Genomic DNA, 25,283 nt, shown 5'->3' on the forward strand with positions numbered 1-25,283 from the left:
CAGTGAGCTGAGATTGCACCACTGCACTTCAGCCTGGATGACAGAGTGAGACTGTCTCAAATATATATATATATTATATATATAATACATACATATTTATTTTTTTCAGTTTTCTGTGTGTGTATAGTACTACTGATTTTTTCATTTATTTTTGTATTCGGCTACTTTACTGTATTTGTTTATAGATCTAACAGATTTTGTGTGCGTGTGTATGTGTGTGTGTGTGTGTGTGTGTGTGTGTGTGCATGTGTAGTCTTTAGGGCTTTCTTTAAGGTTTTCTATATATGTAAGGTCAGTGTTTTCTGCAAACAGGGACAAGTTAACTTCTTTCTTTCCGGTTTGGATGGCTTTTATTTCCTTCTCTTGCCTAATTGCTCTGACCAGGATTTCTAGTGCTATGTTGTATAAAAGTAATGAGAGTGGGTATCCTTGTCTTATTTCAGATCTTACAGGAAAACTTTTAAATTTTGTCTATTGAGTATGATGTTAACAGCTTTATTATGTTGAGGTACTTTCCTTCTAAACCTAATTTGTTGAGTATTTTTATCATGAATAAATGTTGAATTTTGTCAAATGCTTTTCCTGCATCTGTTGAGGTGATCATATGTTTTTGTCCTTCATTCTGTTAATGTGATGTATTATGTTTATTGATTTGGTTATGTTGGGCCACCCTTTCATACCTGTGATGAATCCCATTTGATCATGGTGAATGATCTTTTTAATGTGCGTTTGAGCTTTGTTTGATAATATTTTGCTGAGGATTTTTGCATCAATGTTCATTAGGGATATTGGCCTGCAGTTTTTTGTTTGTTTGGTTTTTGTTTGTTTGTTTTTGTCTTGCTTTTATCTGGTTTTGGTGTCAGAATAATGAGTTTGGAAGCATTCTCTCCTATTCAATTTTTGGAAGAGTTTAAGAAGAGTTGGTATTAGCTCTTCTTTAAATGTTTCATAGAATTTAGCAGTGAAGCCATCAGGTCCTGGGCTTTTCTTTGATGGGAGACTTTTATTACTAATTCAATCTCCATACTCCTTATTAGTCTGTTAATATTTTCTGCTTCTTCGTAATTTAATCTTGGTGGGTTGTACATGTCAAAGAGTCTACTCATTTCTTCTAGGTTATCTAATTCATTGGCATATAATTGTCATACTAGTCTTCATGGTCCTTTGTATTTCTGTGGCATCAGTTGTAATGTCCCCTTTGAATTGCATTTTGAAGTGCAAATAAATTCCATGGTATTTGTACTGATTTAATTAATGTATAAAATATTCCCCAAATAGGGAAAAAGTATTTATTATTTTAAATGGAAAAAGCCTGCATTGCTATAGTGTTGAGGTAGGATAAAAACAGTAGATTCTGAATCGCAGAAGTAACTAAAGAACTGTTACCCAGTGGCATTCAGGAAAATGTTTTGTTGTAAACTATCAGTTGCAGGTGTTTTCACAGTATGAAGAGAGAGAAGAGCTGTTAGTCTTTTCCCATGAATGAAGATATGGGGTGATAGTGAAGAGGCCCTTTATGTTCCTAGACTGCAGTAGTATAATACTGTGGTTGTGAGCGTATCCTAGGGCTGCCATAGCAAATGACTACAAAATCTGGGTGGCTTAAACACAGACATTTATTCTCTTCCAGCTTTGGAGACTTGAATTCCAAAGTCTAGCAAGGCCATCCCCTTCTTCTGGGGCTCCAGAAAGAATTCATTTCCTTCCTTTGCCAGCTTCTGGTGGTTTCAGATATTCTTTGACTTATGGCCAAATCGCTCTTGCCTTTGTCTTCGCCTTCACATGGTGTTCTCCTCTGTATGTCTGTGTCTTCTCCTCTTTTGTCTCTCATATAGACACTTGTCATTGAATTTAGTGGCCACCCATACAATCCAAGATGACATCTTCATCTCAAGATTCTTATTACATCCACAAAGACCTTTTTTCCAAATAAGATAATATTCACAGGTTCCAGGAGTTAGGACATGAACATATTTTTGGGAGACCAGCATTCAACACACAGTAGTGGTTGAGAAAGCAAGCTCTGAAGGCAAATGCAGCAGCTCCCTCTTATGTGATATGGATATAGTAGTGGTATTTACTTTACAAAGTTAGTATGAGGATTAAGTAATAAAACATGCTTGGAACAGTGCCTGGCTCTTACGAAGAAACGTCATCAACAGTTATAAAATACTGGATTGAAAAGGACAGGTAGTACTAGTGAAATATGAAGGTTATTCATTAATAATTATTAACTAATTATAAGGTATTAATTACTATGAAAATATTAATTTATTAATATTCATTAATTATTAATGAATGAGCATTCCTGACATATTCTAAGTATTACTTATTAATTATAATATTAATTGTCAGTTACTTATTTATTAATATTAATTATTAATAGAATAAGTATTGCTAACATATGGTAAGTATTCTAAGTATTGAAAGGTTGCAAAGAATGTAGAATACTATATGGATTAAAACAAAACTAGGTAGACTACATAGGGCTTCTGGAGCTAGATGTCAGTTCCATTTCTGCTTAATTTTTCATAATTTCACTTACATCTCTTTGCTTTAATTTCTCTATAGGCTCTTGTATACACATAAATAAGATAATAAAATAAAATTCATTCAGCTTCCAGGAGTCTCTAAATTCATTTCGATCATTATCCTGATTGTAATTCAATCTCTACTTGAATATTGTAAATTTTTACTTAAGCTACTTACAATTTTCAGGGCACTTTTAGGTACAATTTGCTTTTCCCCTGACCTGATAAGTGTGCTAATACGGTAATTTTTTACTTTCTATTTTAATGGAAAATGATATCCATTATTATATTAATTTTCAAGTATCCTTTGGGGACTTATTTTATTTTTTATTATTGCATTTATTATTATTATTTTTTGAGGCAGAGTCTCGCTCTCTTGCTAAGGCTGGTGTGTAGTAGTGCGATCTTGGCTCACTGCAACCTCCACCTCCTAGGTTCAAGCAATTCTCCCTGCCTCAGCCTCCTGAGTAGCTGGAATTACAGGCACCCACCACCGTGCCTGGCTAATTTTTGTATTTTTAGTAGAGATGAGGTTTCACCACAATGTCCAGGCTTGTCTCGAATTCCTGACCTCAAGTGATCCACCCGCCTCAGCCTCCCAAAGTGATGGGATTACAGCTGTGAGCCACCACTCCTGGCTCTGCATTTATTATTATATTTAATTTTATAATTGCACTTTCAGACCAATGCTTCTTGCTGTCACTTAGTGTATGTGTGGGATCTGCAAGCTAAATTTAATAAGCAAAGTGAGTTCAGAGAAGTAAAATGTATTATAAAAATAATTCTAATGTCAAATATAGTTTTCTTTTATATTTCATTATTTTGGATCATTCATCATACTAATTTCCTCTGCTAACCAAACAATGAAGATTTGCTTGTGTTTCATCCTAGAGACAATACCCACTTAATACTATTTAAAACTTAATTTAAAAGTATTATAATGGTATGTGTAAATGTTATAATTTTTAACCTGATTCCTTTGAGACCTCAGATTCTCATCAACTATAGTGTATGTTATAACAATGAGCTTTGACAGTTTCTCCTTTAGACTGTGTCTGCTTTTAATAAATGTACATACCATGTACTGCAAAACAGGCTAATTGAAATGGAGGAGACCCAGCAGATTGTCTCCAGCTTGCTTATATGTTCCAATACATTGCAGATATATTCCATGCTCCTGAAATGAGATTTTAACTTTAAGAATTTGATGTGTCAGTTATTTATTTTTCCCTCTGACATACTGATTGGCCACTAGGTCCTAAACAAATATTCTTAATATCTAGAGCAATTATATAAAAAATTTACATAGCAACATGACTGAGATTAAAAATTTCACCTGAAGCATGGGAACTATATGTTTTCCATCGTGTACTCAGTTTTCCATAGTATACTATAGTTTTCTTTAGTGTACTTAATCCTTGTAGGTTTTCAGTAGAACTAAATGAGTTTCCTCAAATGAGCTTCTTGAAAAACACCATACTGTTACCCAAATTTTATATTATGTGTGTTCACTGAAGATTAAAGAATTTCATCTGGCAACTGCAGAGAATGCGCTTGAAAGTTTGGGGGCAGATTACATTTGATTCAAAGCATAGCTCTGTCCATTGCCAGTTTTAAGTCCCTACCATAGTTTCTGAAGCCCTTTTTGCTTCTCTAGTGTCATAGACCTGGCTCCAGTTGCAGTGACCTTCCTTTCTACCTCTCAAAAATGCCAACCTCTTTCTAGCTTCCTTTGCGTATAATGTTCCTTTTACCTGGTAGCATCTTTCTCCTCACACTAAGCCCTCTTTTCAGAAGACATCTCTGCAGAGAAATCTCTGATCATACTCAATAGGGCCTGTTATCTTTCACCATGGCACAGTTATATCCCCTTTTGCATGTTTATTGCCTTTCTTACTTTATAAGCTCCACAGTGGCAGAGAACTTGTTGACTTTGCACACCATTGTATACCCATTGTTCAGAACACTGCCCAGCACATAGCAGGTGCTCATTAAATATTTAAGTAAAGGAATAAATGAACTCTTCAATCAGGGAATCCTCCTAAATGTCTAGGTTAATGAGAGTTCAAAATATGTTGACTGTAGTTGTACTACACTTTTTGTATAATTTATATGTTCCTAAAATTTTTGCATAAATCAAATTTTGTATATATTTTAAAGGAATTGAAACTTTAAGGTGACTTGGATAATATTTCCAGAGATAATTTAGCTTCTTTCTGAAGCTCCTGAGCTTCTCTTTTTAAAATCAGGCAACACTGATGATCTGGTTGGCAGAATAACCAGCTAAAAGATGTTACATTAACTCTCACTTCTCCATCACTGTTAAAATCCTGGACCTAATGGATAAGGAATCACTAGATTGTGCCTGAAGACTGGCTTGGCGGCTCTGTGCTTCTTCTTAATATTAACTCATATGTACTCAGGTAAAAAGACTTTCTAATTGAAAATTTTAGCATTAAAGTTTATATAAAGAACAGAAAGAAAACAACAATAAAATGTCTAATGTCTAGAGGATACTGACGAGAATAGCGATTGAGAATCTGTTCATGTGAAGAATTCTTGAGGGAACTGGGAGTGTGAACCTCTGAGGGCGTACCATGGCCATTCTCAAATGTTTCTGGGCCATGAGATGGAAGGCGGAGCATACTTTTTCTGTGTTCTTCCACAGGGCAAACATATTAATAGAACTAGTAATTGAAAGTCATTGAGGAGTAAATTCCTACTTAGCTAAAGGAAGAATTTTATGGATAATAAACTTGTGTAAATATAGAATTGTCATCTCAGGAAATGGTGAGTTTGCTACTACTGGAGGTATTTAAACCAACTGATGAGAACTTACTGGAGACCCTAGGGTAAGGAATCCAGCATCCTAAGGTTAATTGGTTTTTCATTGGGTTGAGAGGCAGGTCCATTTACAGTGGCCCAAGGCACTGATGAATAAGGAACTCTAAAAACTCATGAAACAAGATGAAGAAAATTAAATTTGGCATAGGTTTTCTCAAAAACACTCTTATGTTTGCTTTGAAATACTAATCAGAGAATCTTCTTGAAGGTTTTGGGGGGCATGGTGTTGACATATGATGGATCATATCCAGTAGCAACAACTGGCCACCTAACTGCCTTCAGAAAGAATGGGCCAAGTTAACTGCAGGACTTCTGGTTTACTAAGTTGAGTTTGCAAATTGGGACCCTGCTACCTAAAGTCCTGTTTCTCTTCAGTGCAAATCTCAGTTTCTCACCCAAATAAATATTAGACAACTATTTAAAGGGTATCACCCTGGGAAGGAGCTAGGTCATCTGCTTGACCCCTCTGTGTCTTAGGTGGATTGGTCTTTGCTTAAACAGTTCATGGTAGAAAATAGAATTTCAGGCTCTAGGTGTTAAGTTACATATATCCCAAATTGTTTCACATTTGGGAATAAATGGAAACATTAAGGAATTAAATATTTTCATATTTATAGTTTTTAAAAATGTATATAGATCAGTAGTCAAGCAAAAAGAATGAGCATTGTTGCTGTTACCAAAGAAATATTCTGAAAGTCATCTGCTGCTTACTTTCCTGAATTTATCTGCTAACTTGGAAACAGCAGTCAGGTACATGAGTTCTGGCAACCTGGCTGTTTAGGTGGCTGGTTGTAGCAAAGTTCCCATTTCAACATCATACAACACTGGTGACTTAGTTGCTTTTTTGGCATTATATATAAAATATGAAGTGATAGATGAGGTTTCATTTTATGAGCCAAAATGGCTCAAAGCATAGGTAAGATACTGTCATATAATTCTGATTACTTTCATTTTACAAAGATGTAAAGCTAGAGAATCAGGCCATGACAGATAAAATATATCTAAAAATGCCTTGTCATGTTACTGACAGTGTCACAAGCGCACACATTTCATCAAGCTCTGTGCAGTACCTTTCTTCTCAATAATTCATTGGTATTATGTGTTGGGGGAAGTCAGGGACCCCGAATGGAGGGACCAGCTGGAGCTGTGGCAGAGAAACATAAATTGTGAAGATATCATTGACATTTATCAGTTCCCAAATAATACTCTCATAATTTCTTATGCCTATTTTACTTTAATCTCTTAATCCTGTTATCTTCTTAAGCTGAGAATGTACGTCACCTCAGGACCACTATTGTAAAAATTGATTGTAAAACATGTGTTTGAATAATATGAAATCAGTGCACTTTGAAAAAGTGCGATTTTCAGGGAACAAGGGAAGATAACCATAATGTCTGACTGCCTGTAGGGTCAGGCAGAATAGAGTCATATTTTTCTTCTTGCAGAGAGCCTATAAATGGATGTGCAAATAGGAGAGATATCACTGAATTCTTTTCCCATCAAGGAATATGAATAATTAATACCCTGGGGAAGGAATGCATTCCTGGGGGGAGGTCTATAAATGGCCGTTCTGGGAGTGTCTGTCTTATGTGGTTGGGATAAGGACTGAAATACGCCCTGGTCTCCTGCAGTACCCCCAGGCTTTTTAGGGTGGGGAAAAGATCCCGTCCTGGTAAAATTGAGGTCAGACCAGTTTTCCGCTCTCGAAACCTGTTTCCTGTTGTTTAAGATGCCTATCAAGACAGTATGTGCACAGCTGAACATAGACCCTCATCAGTAATTCTAATTTTGCCCTTTGCCTTGTGATCTTTGCTTTGCCCTTTGCCTTGTGATCTTTATTGCCCTTTAAAGCATGTGATCTTTGTGACCTACTCCCTGTTTGTACACCCCCTCCCCTTTTAAAGTCCTTAATAAAAACCTGCTGGTTTTGCAGCTCAGGGGGACATCACGGACCTACAGATATGTGATGTCACCCCTGGAGGCCCAGCTGTAAAATTCCTCTCTTTGTACTCTTTCTCTTTATTTCTTAGACCAGCTGACTCTTAGGGAAAATAGAAAGAACCTACGTTGAAATGTTGGGGGTGGGTTCACCTGATAATTATGTGGCTCTGATTAGAATCTATAAATAATACTTGTTATTCAATTCATTTGAATATCCATATTTATGGCACCATTTTATAATGTGTAAAAAAAATCAAAACAGCTGCAAAATAATTAAACAATTGCACATTTCTTCTGTGATCTGTTAATCTCTCATCACCTGGGCCCTGGTAAGTATGCCAGATATTAATGAGAATCAGGAATGTGTTGGTTAAAAGAGAATGGAATTTTATATTCTCTTTCAGAGTGGCTGTGTCATTTTTACATTATTCATGCCCATCTTAATTCAAACTGTGTTTATCTGTTAGTATTTTCTAAGTTTCTCTATTTTAAGAGTGACACACTACTATTGACATAACAAACAAGACCCTCAGTCTGTGTAGGCTTTTCATTTATAACACTTTTACTGACATTTAACTATTACATGGGCATTATTTAAAGGTTGAATAGTGCGTGTAGAACCTGCTGACCTGAAGTGGAGGGGACCTCGTGGGCAGGTAGTGTGAGCTTTTGTATACCCCATTAAGTTGGGAGTTAAGTTCCCCTCCCAACTTCGCTACTGACAGCTTTATCTCAGACAGGAATCACCTCTGCATGTGATTCATTTACTTATTCAACAGATAATTATGGAGTGCTGACTGTGCACAGCAGGGATAGAGCTGCAAATGAAATAAACAAATATCCTTGGCTTCACGGAGCTTATGTCATGTCAGTGAGAGATAGGCAGTAAGCAAATAAATAGACAGATAATAAATATTAATTTAGCAGATAGTGATAAGTGCAATGAAAATATCAAAGCAGGGGAATGGAGAGCTTTGGGAGGGTGGGAGTATGGTGATAAGAGGTGCAATTTTAGGCAATGTTGCTCAGGAAAACTTACTGCAAACTTACATTTGATCCATGAGGATCTGGAAGTCTGGGAGGTGAGGGAGAGCCAGATATACTGAGCATCATGTCATAATTGATTGAAGTGGGAAAAGAGGTCATGATGGGATCAGTACTGCAAGCAGTTACTGTTGCCAAGGTAAGGAGTATTAGTGGCGGGGGGGCGCTGATGTAAGGGAGGGATAGAGGGTCTTACTAGGAACTAGCTCTATCTCAGCTCCTGGTATCAGTTTATTCAACAAAGATACCTGGAAAATTATCAATTTATTCCTTTAGCAAACACTTATTGGTGCCTATAATGTGCCAGGCACACTGCTAGATGCTGGGTTATGGAAATGAATAAAACATACTACTGTCTTCAAGGGACTCAGCATAATAGAGGACCAGACATAAACACAATTAAATTGCTGTAAAATGTGATCAGTTTACAAGGCGTGGAGCTAACACAGAGAAAGGAGAGGAATTCATTTTATCTGGCATTATTAGGGAAGGCTACTAGCAGGGAGGAGGTAACTGCTGAAATTAATTTTGGAGGAAGAAGAAAAATATACCATGTAGACAAGGTGGGGGAAAAAGGCAATTCAGGTGGAGTGACAGCCAGATCTACCGTATATTAGAGAGAGTACAGCTGGCTTAATTTTTCTAGAAAATACAATGGGAGAGAAGGGAAAATGGATTGGAAGGATTTTTAGGAAGTAATATTGGCAGTATTTAGTGATTATTTGCATATGAATGGCTAAGTTGACTGGAAGGCAAAGGCTTTTGGGCTTGGAGACTTAGATAGATGGTATTACCACCAAAAAAATAATGCATATGCAGTCAAATGCTCTACCCCTGAGCTATACTCCCCGACAAAATAATGTATATGAAGGAGGAGTGGTAGAAGTAGTGGAGAAGGAGTTAATATTGAGATCATTTCTTATGTTGATTCAAGAAGTTCATGGCAGTAATTTTCTTTTGAGTGGAAATGAAAACAACTTTCCTTCTGTAGCAGATAACATGATTTAGACTTTATTCAGTGGTGTGCTGGTAAATTGGATCCCTGAGAAAGAAAAAAACAAACCAACAACAAAACCATTATTTATAGAATCTGCTGATTCTTGTGGTGTAAACACTCCTACCAGATGTCAAGCTAATCATAGTTTATCTGCTCACACGCCACTGTGTTTCATCCCTTGACAAGTATTTGCTGAGCTTTCACTAGGTGCAAGGCATGCAGCTTTGTGCTGGCTGTTTCTTATTTACTTCTCCATATCTACTTTCCACTCTCTTCCATCCTAACTCTTTCCAGGAGAGGCCGCTTTAACAGTGGCTACTTTCTAGTTTCCTGTTGGATTCAACCAATGGAAGCCACCAGCATGAGATCAGAGTGTGGGAGGATAGGCAGTTTGGGTAGTGATCCCCTGGTTGTCTTTCTGCCAGGTTACATGGGTTGACTGCAGCCCACTCACTGGAAGAGGCCACAACCCTTATCAAGCAGCCTTCCCCATACAACTATCTCCAAGTTCCAGAAAATTCTCTTTCCCTTGTCTCTTAAACCTAGGGTGCTAACAGCTCCCTGCAGCAGCCTACTGTACTTCCCCGTGTTGGTTTATCTAAACCCTGCCTGTACCTTTTCCTTCTGTAGGAGATCAGAGCCCTTTCATTAAACACTCTGCGGTGAACCTGCTTTAGTGGCTCACCTCTTTCCTGGTAAGATCATGACTCTTACAAATGAAGAAAAACAATGACACACTCCTGGATTTTAGAGTCAGACCAATGTGACCAAAAAATACCCCAACTGCTTCCATTACTTATCTTCTGATGGGAGACAATGACATGTAAAAATTCCCTTGCACTAAATTCCATCCCCACATTTAGTGAAGTAGAAACCAAAGAAGCCTCTTTCCTGCTTCTCTCATACCCCACTAAGCCTAACCTTTTATATGGTCTCTTGAGGTCACAGAATATGCTGACATAGGAAGCCAATGCTGTTCGCTTATCATAGAGAGAACAAGCCATCTATTATTATTTGGGTTTTCCAGTAGTGTTGTCGTTTGTTGATTTATGTTCCTGTGTTATCTGTTGCTCATGGATTGTGCAAGGACGTCAGATAGGCAAGATATTTGGGAGCACTGGGATGGAGTCACAGTATTTGGCTATGAAATCTGTTTAGGCTTCAATTTCCTCATAATGCAAAAGGAGAAAATGGGAGTAGATTATCTTGGAAGATCCTTCCAGCATTAACATTCTCTTCACGACTAAGTAAGGTCTGCAACTCTGGGAGCTGCTTGTGACTGATTTTGTGAGTATTTTTCACTGAACAGCTCAGCATAACAAAGACAAATTTAGGAGTGTATTTTTAAAAAGATTATTGTGTGAGTCTTGTCAATGAATAGGACATCAAACTCAGTAGCATGCCTTTGACAATGTGATATGTCAAGAAAAGTGTGTTAGTTATATATTGCAAACTGCCGTAAACCTATCAGCTGAAAGAAATACACTTACATTATTACACAGTTGCTGTTGGTCAGAAATCTGGGAGTGGCCCAGCCAGGTCCTCTGCTTTAGGGTCTGTCATATAGGTGAAATAAAGATATTGGCAGGGTTGGGGTCTTATCTGAAGGCTTGATTTGGGAAGGATCAACTTCCAAGCTCATGTGATTCTTGGAAGAACTTAGCTCATGTGATTCTTGGGAGAACTTCAGTTCCTTAAAGGCTTTGGTTGGGGGGTCTTAGTTCCTAGCTGTCTATTAGCCAGAGTCAACCTTCAGGTCCTTGCCATGTGGGTCTCCTCAATATGACATGTTGCTTCATCAAAGCCAGTAAGGGAAAGAGTCTGTTAGCAAGACAGAAGTCATAATCTTATGTAGACTAATGATGAAATTGACTTTCCATTACCTTCCGTTGATTGGGAGCAAATCACTCAGGCAACCTACATGCCAGAGGAGGGGATTAAACAGGGCATGAATACCAGGAAGCAGAGATCATTGGGGCCATCTTAAAGTCCACCTGTCACAAAGATTCTGTTTTGTTTTTTTTTTCTCCCTCATGAAAAAAGAGTTTTAAATTCTGAGTTATCCTAATGTATTTAAAGATTAGTTTATTTGCCAAAAGTAAAAAGTGACAATTAAATGCAATGTAGGATCCTAAATGGAGATCCTGGCAAAATTCAAAAAGGGTCCTTAGTTTAGTTAAAGGTATTGTATCAATGCTAATTTCCTGGTTCTAATAATTATACTATAGTTATGTAAGATGTTTACCTTAGGGGAGTCTGGATGAAGGATATATGGAAAATTTCTGTACATTTTTTGTAACTTTTCTGTAAGTCTAACAGTAGTTCAAAATAAAAAGTTAAGAGAAAAGTGATTTATAAAACTTGAAAATCCATTAACCATATAAGCCTGCCTTGTGGCTGACTTATTTCATAATTTAAACTTTATGTCCTTATCAGAACTTGTTTTTTGCAGATAAAATATATATACTAATTTGTATATATACTATAACAAAATTATTTGAAGATAAATTCTCTAATATTTTTATAGATAAACTGTACAGTTTTTGGTAGATAAATAATTTTACAACACCCTTCCTAGTGAAAACACCATAAAAACTTCACTATCACTATATAGTATTATTATTTATACAGTTATCAAATGTTTGAACAAATAATTATAGAGGAGATATAAGAGCTTTCTGCTTTAACTTTAGTTGAAATGTACTAGATACTTTTGCACAACACCAAATGCACTTCAGACATCAATTTAAAATAAGCATCCTTTCTAAAATAGTTTTTAGATAGCTAAAGTGGACTCCTTCCCTGTGCAGAGCACTGTTTTAAAGTCATCAATCTGTTTGTTGCTTGGATATGGACACATACTCCAAAATAGTGTGGCCTATCTCACCACACTGTTCTATGTGATGAAAAGCAAAATGCTTCACCCTTCCATAGGCAGTTGAATTTTATGCAATGCAAGAACAAATGACTCCTCATTTTGCTCACTGTTTGAAAGTGTTGCTAGTTATTAATACCCCATCACTATTTCACATATATCCTGGTCCAGCAGTTTAAAGCTTATGGGTCTCAGTTGGTTACACCTCTTAAGAGAACTATTTGGAAACACTGTAGACATTTTTCTTAGGCCCTATTTTTAGAATGGAAGGCCTAATGGTATTTTAATGTCTCTATATATTCCCAGAACAAATCTTGAGAAAAATGCCTGTTACCTTTTGAAATTTAGCAAAGCTGGTGGGATTACCAGTGCTCCTCTGAGAAACATTGCCTTAAAGAATGAATTTTGACTTACAGAATGTTAGCAGTAAAAGGACTATGAAAAATGATCCAAACTCCAGCTCTTCCAAAATCCTCATTTTTCAAATGAGGAAACTGAATTTTAGCATGAGTGAGCTATTGGCCCAAGATTCAGCAGTGGAGGAGTGGCCATGTGAAAGTTGCAAAGTGATAGACTGAGGCTTTCCCGTAGAAAATGACCACCATAAGAGTCAATGACAATGATTCCATTTCTGAATTAAAGACTTAACTTTAGAACTTGAAAACAGTCTGCTGGCCTCCTGCATGAAACTTCATTTTTGTTACCCTAGAAGATTCTAAGAAAAGATGTAGAATGATTAAAAAAATAATAAAATAAAATAAAATAAGTCAGTTCAGAAATGAGGAAAGGTCCAGGAACCACTTGGGAGAATTGGGCTCCAGAGTGTTATTCAGTTTGCAGACATCTTTCTCATCTTCAAAAAATGTTGAATGTTTTTTCCGCTTTAAATGGTATCTGGAGTTTCATCAGTTAGAGATTCCATTACTCCAGTAAGCAGTCTTCTTTTAATGATGCAAAAATCTCTGGGAGGGTTAAATATTCATTTATTATTATGCATTATTCTGTGGGTTTTTTTCATCTATTTTCTTATTTGAAAGCCTAATTGAGATTAGCTGTAATTGGGAGTGCTGTTTTGATTAAGGATAGGGAATAATATGTTTCAAGCACTCTGGTAGAGGTGGCCATCTAGGTGGAGTGCTGGCATCGGGGTGATCACAATTGCATTGGGACCCTGGGACCTTGGTCAAGAACTAGGTGGCAAAGAAGGAACACCAATGACAAGCCTAGCTTGTTTTATAGCTTTACTGTGGGCTGGCTCACACCTAGTGAAGAAAGCAGAAATGTATTTACCCTTTTCTTGTGTTCCTTAGCCCCTGACAAATACTGATTCAATGCACATTTGTAGGCTTTTGTAGAATGGAGATCTCACCCATAATGTATGTGATGGTGCCACTCACAAAGTGCATATCAAGATTTGCACTCTCGGCTGGGTGCGGTGGCTCATGCCTGTAATCCCAGCACTTTGGGAGGCTAAGGTGGGCAGATCACCTGAGGTCAGGAGTTTGAGACCAGGCTGGCCAACATGTTGAAAGCCCGTCTCTACTAAAAATACAAAATTAGCTGGGCGAGGTGGCGCATTCCTGTAATCCCAGCTACTCGGGAAGCTGAGGCAGGAGAATTGCTTGAAACCAGGAGGCAGAGCTTGCAGTGAGCCTATGGCGTCACTACAGTCCAGCCAGGGCAACAAAGCCAAGCTCCATTAAAAAAAAATAAATAAATAAATAAAAAATAAAAAGATTTGCGTTGTGCTTACAAGATATGCATTCATGAAATTAGGACTTACTTGTACTACAGTAGTAAGTAGAATAGGTCCTGGGTCAATCTGCCTGAGCTCTAATCCCGGCTCTGACCCTCATTCCCTCAGTGAACTTGGACAAATGTCTTATTTTTCTGTGCTTCAGTTTCCTTATTTGTATATTGGGGATGAGTAATAACACCTATTACTCATCCTGTTCTGATGCATGTGTGGCACTAAGAGCAGTGCCTGGTGAACATAAGTAACTGCATGTAGTAATTTTATGTTCTCCACATTCCTTAACTGTGTATCTTAATTTTATTTAAGAAAATATATTTGCTAGCTTCTCTGAGATAAGATTCAGGACAGTCAGGAAATATTGAAAAACAGTGTTATTTAAGTGATCCTTTCTTAGTCCTAGAAATATCTAATATATTTCAGGTGTCTTCTTTATACCAATAAACTTGCCTGAACGAATTCATATTTTATATGCTAAAGCTAAATATTTCAAATACAGAACCTCTTCTTCAACATCTTCACTATTGAATTTGGTTACATATTAATGTATGTAGACAATTATATGAAGATCAGTATTCTAAAAGATATTCAGTTTTAAGGTGACTTTCTGAGAGGAAGGTAAAATATTTTTATCTGAATGTTGAATTCCCTTTTTCCGTTTTTAGTACAAAGATCTCTCCCTTAACATTATTTTACAGACCCTATTAGTTTCATTTGATTTCAATGGGTGGCATATCCCCTTATATTTTTGTAATCTGTAGAAGTATGAATGGGGTATTGTAAATGTGCTTGTTTGATCAAGGAGTTTTAGAAGCCCAGCTATTAGGTCCTTACAAGAGAAGAGACAGGGAGAGTAGGTAGAATGTGTCCTGAAACTTGAAACACCAGGATTCTATTCCTGCTTCTGCCAGTAGGAGCTGTTTGACCTCAAATCCGTCCTAGAATCTCCCTGGAACTATCTCATATGAAGGATTTGAATAAGGTTTGTTTAAGGTTTGTTACATATCTAATATTGTGTGATTCTGTGATATCTTATTGGCCCTACATTTGTGAAGTGTATGCTTTGGTTTAACTGAACCGGGTATTTTCTTTCCCAGTTTCCTTAAAACTATTTGAAATACCTTTAGCAATTGACCAGCCAGGGTGAGAGATGCAGCCTTTAGCTGTAAAGTAGAAACAATTACCTGGGTCTGCAAGGAAACAAGTCCGTGGCCTTGACTTTGTTGGTATCCTATCTCCATCCACAGAGCTGTGGATCTAGGACTGTTTGATGGCATGTCAAATGAATAAAGATAAGCTCCAGGGGCATCATTACTCATACTATTAACAGATAATTGTTAGCATTTTTTTTATTTTGCATATGACAAACTAGAAATCTGAAAAGATAAATAACTGTACAAGGTCCAAGTTGCCACTCGTCTGTATGATGTTCCTTTTCTAGGGAGCCTGGGGAAGTTAATAATGGAACAGCTTACTCTCTGCTGCTACTCAGAGATGCTTGAATTTCTCAAAGGGAAGATAAAAGTACAAGAATAACATATTTTTGACCTACTTCTGCCTTTGCAATTTGAGGGCCTTCGTTTCCATGTTAATTTTTCCCTTTTGATGTTAAATAGAGCTCTTTTAGGCTGACAACTGTATATTTTAGCCCAGTAAATATTAAACAAATTATTGATGAATGCTCCTACAAGAAATAGATGGTGTAGATCTAGCTATTTCTTCTAGAATCAAGACAATAGAGTGGCTAAAATCACTGTCATAGGACTGAATGTAAAAATTTAAGTTGCTGACTATAGTAAGTATAAATTAAGATAATATCACAACACAGGGGCTAACTTTAATTTCACTATTATTTCAAAACCTATTCTGTAAAGACATTAATTTTCACCTTTCTCTTTTTTTTTTTTTTTTTAGTCATGGACTTCTGCCCTGTAGGTCCTTCTGTGAGGCTGCCAAAGAAGGCTGTGAATCAGTCCTGGGGATGGTGAATTACTCCTGGCCGGATTTCCTCAAATGCTCCCAGTTTAGAAACCATACTGAAAGCAGCGACGTCAGCAGAATTTGCTTCTCGCCTCAGCAGGAAAATGGAAAGCAACGTAGGTGTCTGTGTTTCGTTTCATTTTTAGAAGATTTTATTTAAGTATGCCATTTATACAGGAATGGATATAAATAATAAGTGTACAGTTTGATAAATTTTAACCAAGTAACAAGATCCATGTAACCAGAACCCAGATCGAGGAATAGAATATTAACAATATCCCCAGAAATACCTTCAAGCCCCCTGCCTGTCATATCTCACTCTTCCAAAAGAAACCTCTATCCTTACTTCTATCACCTTAGATTTGCTTACTTCTGAACTTCATATAAATGCAAATCATACAATATGTAACTTTTTAAAACCTGTCTTCATTTGCTCAGCATTATGTTCAAGAAATTAATTACATCTTCATATTGTGGTTCATTCATTCTCATTGTTATATAACATTCTAATATACGATTGAAACAAAATATATTTTTCCATTCCACTGTTGATGGACATTTGAGTGGTATCCAATTTTCAGCTATTACAGTGATGCTATTACAATTCCTGTGTGTGTCTTTTTGTTTTTTTTTCTGGAGACAGAGACTTGCTCTGCCACCTAGGCTGGAGTACAGTGGCATGATCTCAACTCACTGCAACTTCTGCCTTTTGGGTTCAAGCAGTTCTCCTGCCTCAGCCTCCCAAGTAGCTGGGATTATAGGCACATGGCATCACGTCTGGGTACTTTTTGTATTTTTAGTAGAGGCACGGTTTTGCCATGTTGGCCAGGCTGGTCTTGAACTCCTTACCTCGTGATCCACCCACCTCAGCCTCCCAAAGTGTTGGGATTACAGGCATGAGCCACCATTCCCAGCATCTTGTGCATGTCTTTAATTGAATATGGTTATATTTATTCAACAAAAAAGTTTTCTAAAGTAGTTGTACGAATTTATGCTCTTACTAGCTCCTTACGAAAGTTGTAGTTGCTCCAAATCCTTCCCAATTCTTAGCATTGTCAGTCTTTTTCATTTTAACAATTTTGATGGGAATATTGTGAAATACCTGTCCAAATATTTTGCCTGCTTTTTGATGGTCTGTATTTTTGTGCTAAATTTATAGTTTTGTATGAATTCTGGATGCAAGTCATCTGTTGGATATATGTATAGCAAAGATCTCATGCCCTATGGCTTGCCTTTCTACTCTTATTAGCATCTATGATGGAATAGAAGGTCTTAATTTTAATGGGTCCATATTATCAATCTTTTCTTTTGTGTCTTTTGTTCCTGTGTCTTAAGAAATGCTTGCTTACCCCCAAACATAGAAGTTTTTCTCCTATGTTTCTACCAGAATCTTTATTGTTTTGGCATTCAGTTTTACATCTACTATAATTCTGGAATTAATTTTTGTGCATGGTGAAAGGTGAAAGATAGGAATTAATTTTTTTCTATGTGTATATTCAATTGACCCACTGCCATTTAATTATTTAGCAGACAATTTTTCCCTCTGCTCTGTAATATCACTGCTGCTATCAATCAAGTGAGTAATTACATGTATATCTATTTTTGAACCCTCTAATTGACAGAATAGAATTAAGACAATACCACACTATCTGGATTACTATAGTTTTATAGCATCTTTATATTGAATATTATATGTCCTCTATCTTTGTTCTTCTTAAAGATTGACTGTTTTTGGCCCTTTGCATTTAATATAAATTTTAAAATCACCGTGTAATTTCCACAAATGCTGTTTTTGTTTTTGTTTTGTTTTTAAATTGGGACTGCATTAAATTTATAGATCAAATTCAGGAAAATTTCTTTACAACAGTGAGTTTTCCAACCATAACAATGATATACTATGGTAATATTTAAGTAAGTATTTTCAGTGAGGCATTTTAAAATTTCTCTCAATTACGTGTTACAGGTTTAACCATAGAGATCTTGCACATCTTCCCTTAGATTTATTTGTGGTCTCTGGTGTTTTTGATGTTATTGTAAATTATATGTTTTTAAAAATTTTCCTTTATTTTCTGTTTTTATGTATCCAAGAAATTTGATATATCACTCAACAATTTTTATAGTTTGTCTGTAAATCCATTTGAATTTTCTAAGTACACAATCATGTCATCTAAAATAATGACAATTTATTTCCTTCTTTTCAGTCATTGTGCTTTCTGTTTCTTCTATGTCAGAGAGAAGGTTTTCAATATTTCACCTTTAATTATGATGTTTGGTGAAGGGATTTTAGGATACTCTTGGTCAGATTAAGGAAGCTCTTTCTATTTGTAGTTTGCTAACACTTTTTAAAAAATCCTAAATGGGGTTTGAATTTTATTATTTTTTTCTATATCTATTAAGATGATGTATTGTTTTTCATATTATGCTAGTTACCTTTTAGAAATGCCAGCTTTATTGAGATCATTCACATACTATAAAATTCATCTGTTTGAAGTATATAATTAAGTGGTTTAGTATACATACAGAATTGTACAACCATCGTAATCATCTATAATAATTTCAGAGTGTTTCATCACCCTAGAAAGAAACCTACACACATTAGCAGTAAGTTGCCATCCCTCTCCTCAGCCCCTGGTAAACACTGATTAACTTTGTTTCTATAAATATGACTATTTTGGACATTTAATATGAATGAAATCATACAGTATGGAACTCTTGTGACTGACTTCTTTCACATAGCAAAATATTTTCAGGGTTCATATATGCTGAAGCATGTAGTATTAGTACCTCATTCATTTTTATTGTCAATTGATACTCCATTGTAGGAATATACCACATTAAAAATCCATACATTAATTGAGGAATATTTGGACAGTTTTCACTTTTGGACTCTTATGAATAATGCTATCTGTGTAATATTTGTGTATAAGATTTTGTGTTTTTGTGTGAACTTACAGTTTTAATTCTCTTGGCTATATACCTAGGAGTAGAATTGCTGTGACTAGTATTAACTCTACGTTTAACATTTTGAGGAAATGCCATTCCTACAAACAATGTATGGGGGCTCCAGTGTTTCCACATTTTCACCACACCTGTCTTTTTTGTTTATAGCTGTCCTAGTTGATGTGAAGTGGCATCCCATTGTCGTTTTGATTTCCAGTTTGCTAATGACTAATTATGTTGAGCAACATGTCATGTGCTTGTTAGTGTTAACCATTTTTATGTCTTATATTGAGAAATATCTATTCAAATACTTTGCTCATTTTAAAATTAGGTTGCCTCTTTAAATTGTTGAATTGCCAGAGTTCTTCATATATTCTGGATACAAGTGTGCCTTTTAAGATATATAATCTTCAAATATCTTCCTACATTCTTCAGGAGCTGTTTTCATTTTAACAACAGTTTTTGACTTTGAGGAAGTCCACTTTATCTGTCTTGTCTTTTGTTGCATATGCTTCTAGTGTATGTATTTTTAAAATTGGCTAATACAAGGTGACTAATTATTTATTCCTTTGTTTTCTTTCAAGATTTTAATATATATAGCTCTTATATTTAAGTCATTGATCCATTTTAAATTAACTTTTCTGTATGTTGTGAAGTAAGAGTTCAACCTCTTTCATTTGCATATGGAAATTCAGTTGTCCTAGTATGTATTGCTGAAGAGCTATTCTTTCCCCCTGAATGGACTTGGTGCCCCTTGTTAAAAAACAATTGGCCATAGATGTATGGGTTTATTTCTGGACTTTCAATTCTATTTTATTGATCTATCTATCTTTCTTGATTACCACAGTTTGCAATACATTTTGAAATTACGAAGTGTGTGTACTTTAACTTTTTAAGGATTACTTTAGCTATCCTGGGTACCTTGCATTTCTGTATACATTTTAGGATTAACTTGTCAATTTCTGAAAAAAATCAACTATAATTTTGATAAAGATTACATATGTAAATATACCATTCAATCTTTGCTAAAAGAGCTGGAATGGCTATACTAATATTTGATCAAATAGACTTTAAAACAAAATTGTTACCAGAAAAGAGGAGGGATTTTTTTTAATGATAAAGGGTCAATTCGTCAGGAAAACATAACACGGCGCCAGAAATACTTAAATCTGACAGAACTGAAGGAAAAATAGACAATTCAACCATAATATTCCACTGTCAATAATGAGTAGAGCTAGGCAAAAGATTAAAAGGGAAATATAAGACTTATAAAGCACAATAAACCAATGAGATCTAATAGACATCTGTAGTATACTCCACCCAACAATAGAGAATATATGTAACACATATGCACCTAAAATTTTCCATTTTTAAACTTACAATCTATTTGTGTCTCTGAATATAAAGTATGTCTTTTACACACAATATATAATTTAATCATATATTTTTATCTATGAGACAAATCTCTGCCTTTTGATTGTAGTGTTTAATTCATTTACACTTAATGTAATCATGATAAGCAAGTATTTGCATATGCCATTTTGAAATTTGCTTTCTCTATGACTTTTGTATTTCGTGATCCTTCATTACTGACTTTTTTGTGTCAGAAATATTGGGGTGTGCCTTTAAATTTCTTGTTGCTTGGCTATGTTTTTTAGTTATTCTTATTGCTTGCTCTGGAACTTAAAATTAATGTCTTAAGTTATAACAGTCTAGTTCAGATGAATCCCAACTGAATTTCAACAATATCTACACTTTGCCTCTGTATAGCTTTGTTTCTTCTTCCTTCTTTGTACTATTATTGTCATAGAAATTACATCTTTTTATAATACAATCTCAACATAAGTTTATTGATTATGATTATAAATTATTGATTTATGCAGTTGTTTTTAAAAATCAGATAGGATAATAAAAGATTTATAGAAAAAATACATTTCTTTTGTCTTACTTTTACCTATTTAATTACCTCTACTAATACTTTTTATTTCTCCATATGGATTCAAGTTACTGTATACTGTCCTTTTATTTTATCCCAAAGGACTTCCTTTAGTACTTCTTACAGGGTGGTTCTGTTAATAGAAAATTCTCTCCACTTTTGTTTATCTGGGGATATCTTAATTTGTCTTTCATTTTGAAAGGATATTTTGCTGTATTTAGAATTTTTGACAAAAAAATTTTGACACTCCTTTATTTTATTTTCAGCACTTTGAATATGTTATCCCACTTCCTTTTGGACTCCTGAGTTTGGATGAGAAGTCAGATGTTAACCTTTCTGAAGCTCCATTTTATCTGATGAGTTGCTTATCTCCTGGGGTTTTCAAAATTTTCTGTGTCTGATTTTTGATAGATCAATTACAATCTGTCTAAGTGTAGATCCTTTAGAGTTTATTTGAATTTTTGTACTTCTTGGTTATGCAGTTTAATGTTTTTCTCCAAATTTAAGAAGTTTTCAGCTATTATATCTTCAAACATTCTTTCTGACCCATTCTTTTATCTCTTTCTGGGACTCCCATTATCAGTATGTTGGTACATCCTCCAAGTCATTAAGGACCTTTTAATTTTTCTTTGTTTTTTTCTCTCTGTTCCTTAGACTAGATCATCTCAGTTTACTTATCTTAAAGTTTGTGGATTTTCTCTTCTGCCTGAATCAAGTCTGCTGTTAAGTCTTTCTAGTAAATTTTTAATTTCAGTTATTATGTATTTTACTGCATAACTTTTAAAAAAAATAATCTGTATATCTTTATTAATATTTTGTATTTTTTGAGCCATTGCTCTTATACTTCCCTTTAGTTCTCTAGAAATGTGTTACTTAGTTCTTTGAATGTGTTGAAATAACTGATTTAAAAGTCTGTCCAGTAAATTCAATGTCTGAGCTTCCTCAGGAACAGTTTTTGTTGACTGTTCTTTCTCCCTGTATATGGGCATATGTTCCAGTCTCTTTGGACATCTTGTAATTTTTTTGTTGAAAGTTGGACATTTTAAATAATATGAATAATATGAATAAGAATTCAACTCTGGAAGTTGAATTCTTCCTCCCAACAACATTTGTTGCTGTTTCTGTTTCTTGTTGCTTTAACTGTTGTTATTTATTTGTTCAATGAATTCCCTGAACAAATTATGTTAAGTTTGTTCTTTGTCATGTCTGGCCACTGACACTTTTGCCAAGATAGCAGCCTAGTGGTCAACTAATGATTGGACAGAATTTCCTTAAATGCATTTAACAGGTATATATCCTAGTCTTTGCCAAGGGATTCTGTGCATGTTAGGGTACATAGTCTGTATCATAGCAGAGTCGATACTATAGCAGAGTCAATACTGTAGCAGTCAATACTATAGCAGAGTTTACAGCTCTGCCTTGTCCTTTAACTTCTGCTTGTACAGGGTCTCAAGTCTGCCACAGGTGAGATATTTGGGCATTTCTGGGTCCTTCTTAGGTGTATGCATAGTCCTGCACATTCACGGGATCTTTTAGATTCTCAGCAATGTATTAGAGCTTTTCAAATTTTCCTACAGGAATTCCCCACATTTTTCTTTTAATTTTTATGTTTAGCTTCTTGTTTGCCCTGAGTGATATCCCCACCTCAGACAGTTGCAGTGTTAATTGGTTATTTATATATATATATATATATTTTAGAAACACCCCGGGGAAAAGGCTTTGCACTGAGTAAGCTCTTATTCAGGTCAAATAATCACATTTGCTCTGAGGTGAGTTTCTAGGGAGCTAACAGACAAGAAAAATTATGACAATTATTTGGTAATGGGGCATTGTGGCGAGCTCCAAGCATGTTCTGCCCCTTCTAGTGGCTGCTTGGCTGCTAATTTTCACAGCTGATGTAGTTGTGAGGTTATCTAGATCAATAACCATATCTTATCACATGCTTTCTTAGACCATGCCTGATACTAAGTGCTAAAAGTGAAGTTTTCTGGAAACAATAACTGAGATGGAGTTTGGTGTATGGAGTATTTATTAAGCTTCAGCCTTTGTGTTAAGAGAGGGAGAGAAAGCAGAATTTGGAAGAAGGAGTTGAAATATGATCCAGGCCCACCAAAGCCTCAGCTAAATCTTTGGGGAGTTCTGGAATGTATTAGGCCTATAAGAGTTATCCCATGTTGAGCCGAAATAGTGGAGTCTGTGTCTCCACCTCAATCAGTCATTGGATGTGGTCCTTCCTGGGAAGAGTGTGCCACTGGGTAAGGCAGATCTCTTCAGTGTTCCACAGCCGAGGCAAAACCCGAAGGATCTGACAACTAAAGGCAGTGGGCCAGCAAATGTAGCAATAGATTCCTTCTTGAAGGGTGGACATATATGGCCAGATCATATATGTGATATGGGCCAGACACATATGTGATTACATATATGTGCCACATATATGACTAGGCACATATGGTGCCAGATAGCCTTAATTTAATCAGAGACTAAGCTGATTTTGCCCCATTGTTATGAGGCTCCATCTGGTTTTTCTCTATTCTGAGAGTATGGTTCTCCAGTAGTCTCAACCGAGAAGCTGGGAGGCTTACTATATTCCCTTTGTCCTTGGGTAGTTCCAAATTTTATTTTATTTTCTGCTCAGAGCAATATAATTTCTATAATTTCCATTCTACTTTTCCAAAGCTTTCTGCTTAGTTCTTCAGACTCCTGCCCTCTGTGGCAAATGCCTTGCAAGGCAAGCCTCCCAAAGTGATAGATCTGCTTCTCTATGTTTCCCCTTTCACTGTCTACCTGGCTCCTTAGTATCTGGCTGCTTCAGCAACACCAAACTCTAATTTTTGTCTCTTCACCTTTGTGGAATTGCCAAAAGTTCTGCTGGCTTATCTTCTCTTTGCAGTGGTCACGTGTGTTAGCACCATGCCAAGAACTGGCAAGTTCCAAAAGGGAAAAGGCATGCACAGATTGTAGACTCTTAGGGCATGTTCTCACTTATAGGTGGGAGCTAAATGATGAGAACACATGGACACATAGAGGGGAACAACTGATACTGGGGCCTACCAGAAAGTGGAAGGGAGGAGGAGAAAAAGGATCAGGAAAAATAATTAATGGGTACTAGGCTTAAAAAGTGAGTGATCTGTACAACAAAACCCTATGACACAAGTTTACCTATATAACAAACTTGCACATGTACTTTTGAACTTAAAATAGTGCTGGGATTACAGGCGTGAGCCACCAGGCCTGGCCTTAAAATAAAACTTTAAAAAAGAATGTCGACTCTTTGTTCTATAGTTATCTTCTCTCTGGGACCTTGACCACTCACATCTTAATTATCTCATCAGCTCTCAGATGCCTTCAAACATATGTTTCTTGTGTTTTATCTGGCTTTTCAAGTTGTACTTGATGGGGGCATTGATCTGCTGCAAGTTACTACATCATGGCCAGAAATGGAAGTTTGTTTTCTTTTTCACACATTGTTTAGTAGAGATCTTCTGCTAAATTAGGATTTCCTCCAAAAGACAGTATGTAACTAAAAGCCATTAGAAGGCTGAATGAGTAAGACTGAAAGAGAAGTCCTTTAAGTCTTTCTGTTTTAACTACATTTTCTCCTGTTTTGTAAGAATGCTTAGTCTTCATTAGTGGTCATTTGGAAAATGTAACCCTTTGATACAGGATTTAAGAATTCATAGAGAAAACTTGAAAATCAAAAAATCATCAGTGTTATTTAACACTGTTGCTCAAAACATATCAGTTCTTGAAAATCAAAATAACATTATTAATATCTTTTTTTTTTTTTTCAAGATGGAGTCTCTCTCTGTCGCCCAGGCTGGAGTGCAGTGGCGCAATCTCTGTTCACTGCAAGCTCTGCCTCCTGTGTTCACGCCATTCTCCTGTCTCAGCCTCTGGGGTAGCTGGGACTACAGGTGCCCGCCACCACGCCCGGCTAATTTTTTGTATTTTCAGTAGAGATGAGGTTTCGCCGTGTTAGCCAGGATGGTCTTGATCTCCTGACCTCATGATTCGCCTGCCTCGGCCTCCCAAAGTGCTGGGATTATAGGCGTGAGCCACCGTGCCCTGCCCATTATTAGTATTTTTTAATAGCAAACTAAAATGCCACTTGAAACGTTGGCTCACCAATATCAGAGGATATTGCAAATATTCTAATCTTGGAAAAAATCTTATAAAGATTGATGAAACATTTATACTTAAAAACGTATGTTTAAAGAGAACAGAAATTTCCTAAGTACACTCATCTGAGATCCTCTACTTGTCAGATAATCTTTTCAGAATTCTTGGTTGTAGAAATAATTCTCCAAAAATGCATCTGATAATTGGTGTTTGATGTAATATTTACCTAGAATTGAAAATAAGTATTCTGTCTCTTGCTTTATGGATAAACAGGATGCTAGACATATTCATAGTTTGTGTGCTATAGAGAAAGCTACTGCCAG

The 25,283-nt window shown here is 36.0% G+C and overlaps 1 protein-coding gene across 10 annotated transcripts in view; it reads left to right on the forward strand.

The window, feature by feature from the left end:
* The window catches only part of LOC105487675 (corin, serine peptidase), a 276,725-nt gene that overhangs the window by 98,859 nt on the left and 152,583 nt on the right, over nt 1–25,283 (forward strand). For all 10 annotated transcript variants that reach the window (XM_071093630.1, XM_071093634.1, XM_071093635.1 and 7 more), the window contains one exon: nt 15,900–16,081. In XM_071093630.1, coding sequence (XP_070949731.1) covers nt 15,900–16,081 — 182 coding nt within the window. The remainder of the gene's footprint in view (nt 1–15,899; nt 16,082–25,283) is intronic.

Source organism: Macaca nemestrina, chromosome 3 (assembly GCF_043159975.1).
Source record: "Macaca nemestrina isolate mMacNem1 chromosome 3, mMacNem.hap1, whole genome shotgun sequence".
Taxonomy (NCBI): domain Eukaryota; kingdom Metazoa; phylum Chordata; class Mammalia; order Primates; family Cercopithecidae; genus Macaca; species Macaca nemestrina.